The sequence below is a fragment of the Didymosphaeria variabile genome, assembly GCF_027946475.1.
Source record: "Didymosphaeria variabile strain IMI 356815 chromosome Unknown scaffold_4, whole genome shotgun sequence".
NCBI classification, from domain to species: Eukaryota; Fungi; Ascomycota; class Dothideomycetes; order Pleosporales; family Didymosphaeriaceae; genus Didymosphaeria; species Didymosphaeria variabile.
The window spans coordinates 3,478,396-3,491,328 of record NW_026611623.1 but is presented as its reverse complement, the minus strand read 5'-3'; the positions used below and the strand labels follow the sequence as shown (position 1 = coordinate 3,491,328).

The window sequence follows — 12,933 nt, the reverse complement described above, 5'->3', positions numbered from 1 at the left end:
GCTAGCTCGTCATCCCGAAGCTAGTGCTGATTGCCGCGACGCTTTCCCTTCTCCTTCCTCGTATCCTTCTCCCCTTTCTGGCCCTTGTTCTTCTTAGCCGCTTGCTCCTGAGCGGCTCGTATAGCCTCTGCAGCATCTTCGGCCTCTCGCACGCGCTCAGCAATGATGTTGGCTTCTTGCTGGCGCTCGAACTCAGTGCGATGGTCCGCAGGCAGACCGCTCTTCACCTTCTTGGCGGAGAGGTTGTAGCCGTTGGCGTACGTGTGGTCGTTGCAGCCAGTCTTGCTGAAAGACTGAAAGATGTTGCCGCACACCTCGCACCGACAGACATGGTACTGCTTGAAGCACCTCGCGTGGATGGAACCGTCGCATGTTCTACAGTGGTGGCCATAGTTCTTGACCGAGTCTTCGGTACGAGTGAATCCAGTCATTCTGTCCTAACTTTCAGTTAGTTCGAGTCTTTTCGTGCCTCTGAAGAGCATTTTGCTTTATGTTCAAGATCTACTTACTGCGACTTTCGGATTTTCGACTTATGTAACTTGGTCTCGAGATTCGGAGTTGAGGTTGATCTTCTGCTCTAGAAGTTGGGGGGGTGTGGCTCGATACGAGCTTTGGTAACTCGAATGAGTACGCATATCTTGTAGAGAGGAAACTACTACAGGGGCCAATCTCATAGTGAAAGCGAGCTTATCGTCCTCGATTAGGTACTTGGCATTTTTGGAGTTGAAAGATCCGACCGTTCCTCGAGTCTAACAACCTCCCATGTAGTTCATCAATACAGGCCCCATGCAAGGCTATAGCACGAATTCATCTTGTGGAACCTGGATCCGTGTGTTTATTATGTCTGATGTGCAATTACTTTCACAATATATTCTTGTTTTCAGCGCCAGTCCACAGTGAAAAGCCAGTGAAAGATGAACTGGGATGCCTAAAGACGTCGACCTGTACTGAAACTTAGTGAAAGCTACGGAGCGGGCTCTAGCACCGGTCGGCGGCGCACTGCTCATATGACGGTCGCTCAATTTGATGGGAAGTTCCACACATTTCTGGAAACACAACCCGTCAACTTTCTCAAACATCAACTCACCACCAGCGATTCTCTAGAGGCTTATCTATATGGAGATACTGAAGCTGCTAGCCTGCTGTGCAGGTCGTAGAGATGCACATTCAACTCTCATCGATGCGGACATTCCCCAAGGTCAGTTCCAAGGATCGCAAGCTTCGCGCGACCTTCATGTGACTCATTCCACAATCGACCTGTCGGATGAACTAGTTGACAATCATACCTCGACACCAAATGGTACTCTGTCAATCGATTCGGACGGCTCATCCTGGGACGAAGAGCTCTATCGCTGGGGCCCCTTTCAAAACATTCCGGACACGTCTTTCGCAACGCTCGCCGCGAACGCGTTTTATTCGGACGAGCGTGGTGCGCCGTTCGTAGTCGAACGCCGCGTACATGGCCATCACAGCTTCGTGGTCGTCCTCAGCAACGGTACCAGCAAACTGATTGTCAAAATCCCGGTAGTGGGCACGAAAGATCGATGGAACAAGCAACACGAGCCAATCCTGAGCTCTGAGGCAGACACCATGGACTGGATTAAGGACCAGGTCCCTCACTTTCCAGTGGCCGATGTATTAGAATTTGATACCGGCTTTGACAACGATATTGCCGCGCCATACAGCTGCCACTCTTTCATTGAAGGCAAGTCTGCGATCGACATCTGGTACGACAGCGATGAAGAAGAAGAAGAAGCCGAAGGCGAAGATGTCGAGACTAATACTACCACCGAATGGACGGACGATCCTTCCGAGGAATGCGAGCAGCGTCGCCATCTATTTCTTCAATCTTTGGCACGAACCATGGCTGAGTTGCGTCATGTCTCCATGAGTGCTACAGGCATGCTACAACTGGAGGGCGACGATTTTGACGAGGCAACTATATGTCCGCTCGTTGGTTACATGGGAGCAGGCTTTTTGATCGACCACCCATATTGGAGTTTTCCAGTATTCCGTACTGCTTCAGCATTCTGGAAAGAACGTCTAGCCCGTTACAATCCTACCAACCCCTATTCCAAGGGCTTGCGTGTTGTGCTAGAAGTAATCGTCAATTCTCCTCCCTTCTCATGTTCGAAAGCGTCACCTCAGGATGAGGATGAGTCATTTACACTTTATCACCCGGATCTCAACCTACAGAACATCCTCGCGGCAGATGACGGAGAAGTGGTCGGAATTCTTGATTGGGAAGGCGCCTTCTTCGCTCCTCGCTGCGTTGGCCCCATCTCCCTACCATCATTCCTCAAATCCGATTGGACGCCCATTGCAGATACTCTTTCTGCAGGTCGACTGGAACACCTCAGCAAGTACCGCGAGATCTACACGAATGCAATGGTTGAAGCGTGCGGTGGTCCGGAATCAGACGCCAAATACACGATGCAATCGGGCTTATATGGTGCAGTCGTATATATGTTCTTTAGCAACTTTGGCCCAAATTTCCACGACAAGGCCGCCAAGCTTGTCAAGTCACTATTCAAAAAGATTCCAGAACTGCGCGATATTGAAGGGGAAGCTCTTGAAGAGTTTCTCGGAAATCTTGGGAATGGTTCGCTGGAGGACCGCAAGATCTTGGAGGAATGGATTCCCAAACTTCTGGACCACCGAACTTCGTAATCCGCATACAGTGCTGGGTCAAAGGATCGGCACTGCTTACTGTGGGATAACACATACGAACCCAACGGAAATCCTCGTTGCTCGGAGTTTTCCAAGCACTAAGCGTGTATGACGGTAATGTGCTGCGGCTTCTGGGACTAGGTTGAAAGTTCAAGTCGTTGGGCGCGTAGGGGGTTCTTTTTCACTATACAAACAATTCGTTCTATCTTAATTGTCTATACACAATAGAATCTCGCCTGAAATTTGGCCATTTGTCTCTAGTCCACATCAACGCTAGCTCTTTCCCCACACCTCGGTTACGCGCCGACATCTCCAACGCGACTCAGCACTTGCACAACAACATGTCTTACGGTTGCTCCCGAGGTCTCACTATGCTCTTCATTGACTACGTCGAAGTTGTCATGCTTCACGGGAGCAAGAGAACAACAGCTTACGCACAAACTCGATCTCCCTGAACAGCAACATGACCTCACAGCGTCCGATACGTGTTGCAGGTATGCTTCAGTGTGCTCACGAGTTCATCTTATATTCACAAAGGCCACAGGATGCTCGGGCTCTACCACAGACCGGCGCAATGCTATGGAATTGCTTGCCTCGAATCATGGGAACGATCCTATCGATGTGCTTGTAGGCGACTGGATGAGTGAAGCAAACATGACAGCACGCGCCAATGTTAAATTGAGTGGTGCGAAGCCATATGTTGTATACTATGTATGTTTACTGATACGTAGCAGGGCAGATGGAAGCATACGAGCCAACCTTCCTCGAGGCTCTCGAGCCCGCCCTTCCGCACATCGCCAAACACGGCATCAAAGTGGCCGTCAACGCAGGCGCGTCGGGCACGGAGAAACTTCACAATATGGTAAAGGAAATGATTGCTCTTAAAGGACTGAAACTCAGTGTTGCATGGATTTCTGGCGATGAAGTGCTCCCGCAGCTCCTGGCTGCACAGGGGAGAGGCGAATCGTCCTTCGAGAACATTTGCACCGGGCAGCGGCTTGACGACTGGCAGTTCGAGCCAATATACGCACAGGCATACCTAGGAGGGTTGGGAATTGCAAAAGCTCTTGCAAAGGGCGCAGACATCGTCTTGTGCGGGCGAGTCTCTGATGCAAGCCCGCTTATTGGCGCCGCGTGCTGGTGGCACAAGTGGCAGCAGTCAGACCTTGACAAGCTTGCGAACGCGTTCGTTGCAGGACATTTATCCGAATGCTCCTCGTACAGCACTGGCGGGAATTACACTGGATTCAAGGACCTTGAGAGCCTTGGCTGGGAAACCATTGGCTATCCTATTGTTGAGATCGCAGAATCAGGCGAAGTTGTGATCACGAAGAACAAAGGTTCTGGAGGCGAGGTGTCAATCAATACACTCACATCGCAATTCCTGTACGAGATCCAGGGTCCGTGGTACTTCAATTCGGACGTGACTGCTGTGCTGGATAACGTCTCATTTGAGTATATATCGAAGGACCGGATCGCTTTATGTGGTGTCCATGGTGCACTTCCACCTCCAACAACAAAAGTTGGTATCACGGCGACACCCATCTACCAAGCCGAAATGCACTGGTTCATGACAGGCCTGGACATATCTGCCAAAGCGCGCATGATGGAGCAGCTCATTCGCACGCAGTTGGGCGCCCATGTGCGGAACTTCACACGTCTTGTATTTCAAATCATCGGCTCCTGCGCAGAGAATCCTACAACCCAAAACGAGGCTACGACGGTTTTACGTGTAGTTGCGCAAGCACGCATGGCTGAAGATCTTGCTCCAGCGAAGTTCGTGCGGCCGTGCATAGATCCTGTCATGTGTGCATATCCAGGAGCGACACCGGACCTTGATCTTCGGCAGGCGTTTCCAAAGCAAGTGTTTGAATATTACGTTACACTATTGCCACAGTCCGCTATCAAACATAGAGTGCATCTAGCTTCTGGGGAGGTAATCGAGATCCCACCGCCTCCTGACAGCAAGACCTGGCCCAAGACGCAACCCACACAAGACATTACAATGACATCAGAAGATCTGCGCAAGTTCGGCGTCAGCGTTCGAGCGCCTTTAGGCACCATCGTACACGCGCGTTCGGGCGATAAGGGCTCAGACTGCAATGTGGGTTTCTGGGTCCGTCATCAGGACGAGTATGCATGGCTACAGAATCTCCTATCAACCGATTTCCTGAAGCAGCTGCTGGCTGAGGAGTACAACGGCAAAAGAATCGAGAGATGTGAATTTCCCGGCCTTAAAGCAGTTCACTTCGTATTGAAGGATCATCTCGATAGAGGTGTGAGCTGTACGACGAGTGTAGACTTCTTGGGGAAGAACTGTGCGGAGTTCTTGAGGGCGAGGGTAGTGAACGTCCCCACTAGATTTTTGGCCAGGGGACGGATTTGATGATTGCTACCTCGACAACTTTGTCTTCTTGATTCAATATCATGAGGTGTATCCACAGGCCCCCAGTCGAGATGCCAACCGTGTATAACAAAACGTCCCTTCACAACTTGCTCGACGCGAAAACGACATACTACTGACCGCTCAAAGTCCATCTGTCTGCCTCTCCTCGGTTGTCCGACGGCATGTTTCACCTCGGCTCAATTTCATCCAGATTGCAGGTCTCCAACAAGTCCTGCGTTAATTTGCCTTTCCGATCATAGCCCTTCACGAACTTGTCTCCCCATTCGCCAACAGTGTTGTCGTATGTCGTCTGTGGCTTACTGACACACAGTGAGCACATATTCGCCTTGAGCTCTTTCATTAATCCAAGTCTTGGAAATTCCTAAACTGGTAAGTTAGTGTTTACTCAATTGGGATTCCTTGACTTGCCCTGACAACAGCATTGTATTCGTCCCAAGATAACAGCCCTCCTTGCACTCTGTCTGGGCCCTGAAAGTCCGCCCAGATGCCGTAGCTGCAGGCTTGTACCTCTGGCTCCTTTTCAAAAACAATACTCCCAATCGTGTGGAGAGCGATGGCATCCCAGACGAGCTGTAGTCTATGTTCATCCCAGTCTTCGCTTAACCCCTCTTTCCGTAAGAATGCCCTAGCAGCATGAGCACCATCAATTTCGAACCGCTTGTCTTCGCTGATGATTGTGCTCTCTGGTGGATGGCCAATGGGGAAACCTAGATCATGTAACAGGGCTGCGATAGCGTGCACTTCGCGATCACGGGATGGAAGAATCTTATCAGCGATGATGAAGCCAAGCAGGAGAGAGCGAAGCACATGGTTGTAAGTGCTTTCGCTGCCGTGCTTGCGTGCGAAATTAATGGCCTTGCTGATTAACGGCGTGTCCGGCACAGTCACGCCTGCGAGCATGCGTGTGGGGAGAGCTGTCATGGTGCAGAGGTAGAAGGTTTGTATCGTTTCGTCAAAACCGATGTCGAAATATCAGATAACGGGCCTGAGGGGTACCTACATCTTACCCCACCTTGTGAAGTCGCATCATAACAGCCGTAGGTCAGCCAGTATACTAAGTTTACGATCCCTTTTACAACAACAGATTAGTAGACAAACATGATTATAGGTAAAGAAATCCCGTCACAATTTTGGACTACGAGATTTCTGGGCCATAGCATTTTGTCCTGTATTTGGAGCTCTCAGCGGGATAAGTCTACGACCAAGGTAGTTCCCCTCCGCCGTCCCTACGCGAAGCCGTCAGGTGTACTAACGGGACTACCGCTGAAAGACTAACTGTATACGATAGGACAACTGTCTCACCAGACATATTTCACCACTCATTCCCTACTTTCCAGATTCTGATGTTTCTATATTGTTTCCTGATTCTTGAGCAACATTTCACTGTTGTTCTGTGTCATAGCCAGGTCTTACCTCTCCCAATGAAGCTAATGTCTCAAATTCACTATGTTGCTCAAGATTATCCAATCCGTGACTAATGAAGGATCAACAGAGTTCTTCTTCGGATATGCAAATGTCTGTCTGCTAGCCTTGTACAGTGCGTCACTGATCCTTCATCTTTTCGTCTTAGCGGTGTGCCCCTTGCGCAATACGCGTATTCGCCTAGCTCTGACCATCATGCTGCTGAGCCTCCGCTGGCCGATATTGCAAATCTTAGCGAATGATTTCGCACTTCATAGCGATGCAATTACACTGCTTCTCTCGCTTGTCTCAATACGCGTATCTGCAGTCATCCCAGCTACAGCATCCTGCCCAGTGCTTACTCTTCGAGAAGATCGAGCATTGTCAGGAGATTGAAGTTGATAGCACGATGGCAGTCCGTAAAGCCCCAAAAGGGAGAGGAACTTGCGAAGGAGGAAGGTATAAGAAATAATCTTTGACAGCCACTTTCGTTTAGAACATCAGGTCTGAGAACCATCTCTCGGAAAACTCCTCTTCAGACGAACGCGCCCCAAGTCGACTACCATGATTAAACCCACCATGGCATTGGGCCATCTGATTTCCCTTCTCTCCATGTCCATGGTATCATCCGCACAGAATTATACGCAGGATCTCGAGAATCCCACAGGGTTTCCTCCTGTAAGCATCCGCTTGAAGCCACTACGGCAACGACTGACAATCTTATCAGTGCGATGCCCTTGTATCCGCCGGCCTCAGTAATCGTATCTTGACCGCCTCATCAGAGGAGTATGAGCCACGCATCCAATCATGGTGGTCCACCAACACGCGACAACACCCTTGGTGTCTCTTTCAGCCTCGAACAACTCAAGAGGTCTCCACCGCAATCAGCACCTTAGAGAAAGCCGGAGGCGGAGCCGGGGATTGGCACATCGCTATCCGAAGCGGTGGTCATGGCTGGCCTGGATCCAACAATGTTCTCAAAGGCGTCACTATCGATCTTGGAAACATGAACAATTCTTGGTATGATACCGAGCACAAACTTGCCAGCATCGAGCCCGGGGCATACTGGAGAGATATCTACTTCAATCTGCTTGACAAGTACAATGTCACGGTGACTGGCGGCCGAGATGGCGATGTTGGTGTAGGCGGCTTCTTGCTCGGGGGGCGGGATCTCCTACTACTCTGGTACGAACGGATTTGGGTGCGACACCGTTCTCAACTATGAACTCGTTCTGGCCAATGGTACGATCGTCCAAGCAAACGCCCAAGAGTACCCAGACCTCTTCAAAGCGCTCAAGGGCGGCGGTCCCAACTTCGGCATCGTCACACGCTTCGATGTAGAAGCGATGCCGGCTGTTGACTTGGCGTACGGACATAATGTGGTCTCGTTAGACCATTCTGATGAGATTGTGGATAACGTACTGGACTTCACAGAAAATGTCGCAGAGCGACCGCACGATCACATGTTCGTGCTATACGAGCACTCTCCCGAGATGAACGGTACCATCATCCTAAGCGTCACCACGAATACGCAGGGAGACATGAACACCACGTCCTTCGATGGCGTGCGAGAAATTCCCGCGCTCTCGTCGTCCTGGGATAAGATGTCTCTCGCCGTTGCGGCAAATGCCTCACAGGTATCTTCTGGTTACAGGTAAGCCTATACCCCATTCCCCCCACCCCTTGGCCCTTCCAGTCAAGCATCGTTAACGAAATGAAATAGTTCCGCCGGCTCAACCCTCACCTTCCTCTCATCCCCATCGATCCTCCGCCACGCTGCGGACCTCCACACCAACCTAGTAAACCGCCTCACCACCCTTCTCGGCGCCGACAACTTCCTCTCCAGCATAATTCTGCAACCCATGCCGACTCTATACTCCGACATCTCCGCCTCCAAGGGCGGCTCCATGCTACCCCCGTTCCCCTCCAACGCTGTCATGTGGACGGGCGGCGTCGGCGTGAGCGGCTCTGACGCGCAACTTGCGATCGCAGAAACGGAATTTTTGGCTATGACCGCGGAGCTGGAGAGAGCTGCAAAAGATGACGGCGTGCTTTTGGAGTTGCGGTATATGAATTATGCGCATCCGGGGCAGGATCCGTTAGGCAGCTATGGGGAGAGTAAGTTAGAGTTTATGAAGAAAGTGGCTGAAGAGGTTGATCCCGGGGGTTTCTGGCAGGGGAGGGTGCCGGGAGGTTTCAAGCTGAGTAGGACTGGGTAGACAGACGATGATAAGGTGACGAGAAGGTGGGTCTGAGGAGGATGGGTCGTAGGGGGCGGAGTTTATTCATTTCGTGCGGACTGGATTTATAGTAGCATAATGCTGTAATAGACCAACTCGTAAGGGACCCCTAGGTTCGTCGTAGACTACCTGTTGTGTTGAAGATTTACACACTGATGCTAAAAACCCCGAGTTTTGTTATGAAACTCGGCACAAAGCCATCCGTGAACTCGATGAACACCTGGATGTGAGCATAATGGTTTCGGCCCTTTTACACCGTATCTGGTGCATCTCATGGAGGGCAGCATCTCGGCGCGGGCTTAGCGAGTATCGAGTCGAAGGAATTTAACCATTTTGAAGTGGTCGTTCTCACACCGCTAGCGTGCTAGTCTTCACTTGAAGATCAATTGCAACTTTTTTATCACGACCGTTCTTCCGGGTTACTTTTCCGCATTAAAACTACAGCACGTTGAGGTAGGACACACGTCGCGCCGTTTCGTGATGTTGTAGCCTTGCGCTACATCACGTCATCGAGTGCAACGGTCATTGGCGGGGCATTAGTGGGGTTAATGATGATGAGGGATATCACGTTTGAATTTACAAGCAGCAGCTTACATATCATTGCCTTTCCCAACCATCGTATAAATCGCACGTCAAAGGCTCGTACAGCAAGACATCGTACATCACATTCACACTCATCTAGTCAATACACATTACATAGCAAAAGCAAGAAAGCACAAGCAAACATGTCGTCCTACCACTACACCTCGGAAACCCCCGCAGAAGTAAAAGATGCGAAGGGTTTGCATCTGATCACGCAAAACACGCCCAACGGCCAAGCCGTCCAGATCTTTCTCGAGGAGCTTAAAGACGTGTACGGCACAGAATGGACAACCAGCGTCATCGACATATCCACCAACGTCCAGAAATCAGACTGGTTCCTCCGCCTCGATCCGAACGGTACCCCTCCCCTCCCTTTCCAATCCCTTTCCCTTTTTTGCACCAGATTTCCTAACATAGCCGTGTGTGTAAGGCCGCATTCCCGTTTTGGTAGACAACACGCAATCGCCCCCCTTCGCCGTGCACGAGACCTCAGCCGAGCTCTTCTACCTCCTCAAATTCGCCGACAAACAGGACAAATTCGGCTTCGCGGATGATCTCGAGCGCAATCAGGCGCTGCAGTGGACCTTCTTCTGGCACGGCAGCGGCGCCCCGTATCAAGGGCAGGTCAATCATTTCTCTCGCGCGGCGCCAGAGAAGATTCCATATGCGATTAACAGGTTTAGAAATGAGTGCGTATCTCCTTGAACTTTCCCCTATCTTACGTTTTTGGAGTTTAGGTTAGGTGGGAAGGCAAGGTGCTGATGAGTGAATAGGACACTGCGCGTCTTTGGTGTGCTCGAGATTCATCTTTCTGGAAAGTACAGCGGCGAGCCGCGTGAGTACCTTGCTGGCAATGGAAAGGGCAAGTACAGTGTCGCGGACGTGAAGACGTGGCCGTGGGTCAAGAACTGGGAGAGAAGCGGGTTCACGAAGGAGGAGGTTAGCGCGTTCCCGCATCTGCTGAAGTGGGTCGATCGGATTGCGGAGAGACCCGCAGTTCAGAGGGGAATTGGAGAGGCGTACACGAAGAAGACGATTTAACGGGACAAGCTGAAGGAGTGGACCGAAGCCCAATTTCTAATAACATGAGACGATGAAATGAAGTTGGTAATGCCGTGTGTACGCATGTGCACGCAGACGTGATTGCCATTTCCACCCAATGCAAAACAACGCAAACAAATATCATCCATCAGCCCTATATGCAACATCCACACCATCATCAGACCTTCGTACGTCGTGAATCTTGGCCTGCGTTCATCATAAGCCCTTCTCGCCATCATCACTTCACACTTTCCGCCTCCATGCTCTTCTCCCCGTCCTTCTCTACATCATAATCAAACAACCGCTCTTTCCTCCCCTCAACCGGCACCTCCGCGGGCGCCGTCCGCGCACTGCTCAATGGCTTCGACCCCAGGTCTACAAACCCATCCTTTTCCCTCTTGAACTCTTCTGCACGTTTAAAGTCCCCCGGCGACGGTTCACTTGGCAGTCCCGGGCTCTGTATCGGCGTGCTAGAAGCGCTTCTACTCGCCTGCCAGCCCTTTTTCTTCTCACTCGCCCACGCACCCCACGAAGAAAGATACGCGCCTGCTCGTGTAGACGCGGCTTGAATATTTGCTTGCGCGTGGACTAACTTCGGATTTGATTCTGAGACGACGGGACTGCTAGGCTCGATTTCTTTCGCTAGGCGGTTCTCTTCTTGTCTTTTCCGCTGTGCTTCACGGACAGCTTCCATTTGCGCCCAGAGGCTGTCGAAGGCGGAGGACACTTTTTTCTGACCGACGGCGAGCTGTTTGCCAATTGCTTCACGGGAGTTTTGGAGCCGCTCGTCCAGTTGCAGGTGCTCTATTTGCCTATGCGGTACGCAAGGATTAGCACGCAGACAGTGACGCTAGCTATTTGGAAGGTGGAGTTGGAGAACAGCCTGACGGGGTGAATCGGCTTAGCGTCTCCTGGATGCTTACGAGAGAAAGAGGAACTTACTGCGCAAGACGCCGTTGGACGTCTTCGATGCTGAGACCGCCTGAGCAGGGATGTTTTGGTTCGACGATGTCGAAGAGGTGCGAGTCGGTAAATTTGTTCCATATACGGAAGTTTTCCGTCTGCATCCATGCGTGAATATAGTTGTTTGAGAATTCTCCTGCTGGGTCGCCCTCGTGTTCCGTGATGATTCTTTCTTTATCCTTATTTTTCTCTTGGTAGGATTTGAATTTTACCGCGCTCAGCATCGCGAGCAGGTACTCTTCGAATTGCATCCGAATAAATTCTTCGCTACCGGCATAACCATGGTCCTTAGGCCGGCTGGGGTTGGACTCGTCCCAGGTGTCATGGACCGTTTGTGTCAAAAAGTCTATCCAGCGGCGGTCTGGCGTTGACAGTGCGAGCGCGTGTTGCAGAGAGGTGGATGTGATATTGACGGATTGTTCATCCAGATTGATCAATATGTCGCTATATCGATCTCTTTGCTGGAGTAGTAGTGAATTTGTCGAGCCTACGATGTATGACTTTGTGTCTTGATCGGCCAATACGTCGAGCTGCTGTAGTGGTGTGTACGGACCGAAAAGCGAGCCTTTGCCAAACAGCTGAAGAGGGAGACCCATGTATGTGAGTACTAGCAGGAGTCAGCGAGCACTAGACTCGACAATGGGGTAACTGACGTGAGGAACGCTGTGATGTCCTGAGGGACGTAGGCATGACGAGCTTCGTCTCGCACGAATTGAACTTGGGATCAGCAGAATCTTGGAGGTGGCGAATAAGGCCGGGTATCAGAGAAATCAAAGCAAACTGCATCATGCATAATCGCTCACAATGCGAGCCGAAAAAAAGCATCTGCGGGGAGTCAGCTAATTGCTCCTGTTTGCATGCGAAACCGTACCTTTGGTTGAAGTAAAGCGCACTTGAAAAGGACGAGCGTCTGCCATTTGAAATCGTGGATCATCTCTCGCAGAGAAATGCCAAAGTAGTGGTCCGCCTCTCCCTCCTGGTTTTTAAGCAATGTGGGCAGGCTCTCCGAGAACCGTTGCAGGATGTCGACATCGGTGAAGTCCCTCTGCGCGAACCATGCTGCAGTGACGACCCCCAATTGTGCCTTGATAGCTCCAAAGTACTGCGGGCTATCGCTGATAACCACAACCGCCTTCTGCACCGTACTCCTTGTCACCTCAGCCGGTCGATCAATCAGCTTGCTGGCATCCAGCTGTCGCGTACACGATATGCCAAAGAGGCTTGAAGCGGGGTGTTCTGGGGTCTCGGCGCGTCGCAGTGTGAAGTAGGAGTAGTCTTCGGTGGAGCTGTAAGGTGTTAGTGATAATACTGCAGCCGCTCGAAAGAACCATGTTGGAGGGAGCATTTACGCATGCGCACCATCACTCAGCGCCATAAACGACAAATTCGACCAGTCGTTCTCGACAGCCGGGTCTGCGCCGCCTTCTTCGACGCCAAACCATCTCTCCACTTCTGGTCCCCTACATCATCATCAGCAAAGCGCGCCCTGACGTTGCCCCTCTTAGCGATACCCACCTCGCGTGATGGAAATCAACAATGCAAATTAGAGGCGCGAATGCCATCCTCTTCGATTGTCCCAGCTGCTCGCTAACGACGTGCGTATTTGGTGTCGAGTCGAAGGGCGGCCAT

The 12,933-nt window shown here is 51.2% G+C and overlaps 7 protein-coding genes across 7 annotated transcripts; 4 read left to right on the top strand and 3 right to left on the bottom strand.

Annotated features, from left to right (window-relative positions):
• Positions 1-20: 20 nt before the first annotated feature.
• On the bottom strand, positions 21-331 carry N0V89_006031 (uncharacterized protein; the record flags this gene model as incomplete). Its single annotated transcript, XM_056214804.1, has 2 exons — positions 21-293; positions 326-331. 2 exons carry the CDS (start codon positions 329-331, stop codon positions 21-23), a joined length of 279 nt encoding a protein of 92 aa, XP_056072071.1.
• Positions 332-1,116: 785 nt separating this feature from the next.
• Positions 1,117-2,670, top strand: N0V89_006030 (uncharacterized protein; the record flags this gene model as incomplete). The annotated part of the gene is made up of 1 exon (XM_056214803.1): positions 1,117-2,670. The coding sequence occupies one exon, from the start codon at positions 1,117-1,119 to the stop codon at positions 2,668-2,670; it is 1,554 nt and encodes a 517-aa protein (XP_056072070.1).
• A 579-nt stretch (positions 2,671-3,249) lies between these two features.
• N0V89_006029 (uncharacterized protein) lies at positions 3,250-5,056 on the top strand (the record flags this gene model as incomplete). The annotated part of the gene is made up of 2 exons (XM_056214802.1): positions 3,250-3,355; positions 3,405-5,056. The coding sequence occupies 2 exons, from the start codon at positions 3,250-3,252 to the stop codon at positions 5,054-5,056; spliced, it is 1,758 nt and encodes a 585-aa protein (XP_056072069.1).
• Positions 5,057-5,243: 187 nt separating this feature from the next.
• N0V89_006028 (uncharacterized protein) lies at positions 5,244-5,998 on the bottom strand (the record flags this gene model as incomplete). The annotated part of the gene is made up of 2 exons (XM_056214801.1): positions 5,244-5,438; positions 5,585-5,998. The coding sequence occupies 2 exons, from the start codon at positions 5,996-5,998 to the stop codon at positions 5,244-5,246; spliced, it is 609 nt and encodes a 202-aa protein (XP_056072068.1).
• A 1,059-nt stretch (positions 5,999-7,057) lies between these two features.
• Positions 7,058-8,697, top strand: N0V89_006027 (uncharacterized protein; the record flags this gene model as incomplete). The annotated part of the gene is made up of 4 exons (XM_056214800.1): positions 7,058-7,156; positions 7,206-7,689; positions 7,736-8,132; positions 8,202-8,697. 4 exons carry the CDS (start codon positions 7,058-7,060, stop codon positions 8,695-8,697), a joined length of 1,476 nt encoding a protein of 491 aa, XP_056072067.1.
• A 746-nt stretch (positions 8,698-9,443) lies between these two features.
• On the top strand, positions 9,444-10,341 carry N0V89_006026 (uncharacterized protein; the record flags this gene model as incomplete). Its single annotated transcript, XM_056214799.1, has 3 exons — positions 9,444-9,657; positions 9,731-9,989; positions 10,074-10,341. The coding sequence occupies 3 exons, from the start codon at positions 9,444-9,446 to the stop codon at positions 10,339-10,341; spliced, it is 741 nt and encodes a 246-aa protein (XP_056072066.1).
• Positions 10,342-10,579: 238 nt separating this feature from the next.
• Positions 10,580-12,866, bottom strand: N0V89_006025 (uncharacterized protein; the record flags this gene model as incomplete). The annotated part of the gene is made up of 6 exons (XM_056214798.1): positions 10,580-11,153; positions 11,284-11,911; positions 11,958-12,129; positions 12,176-12,590; positions 12,654-12,764; positions 12,820-12,866. The coding sequence occupies 6 exons, from the start codon at positions 12,864-12,866 to the stop codon at positions 10,580-10,582; spliced, it is 1,947 nt and encodes a 648-aa protein (XP_056072065.1).
• Positions 12,867-12,933: the final 67 nt, after the last annotated feature.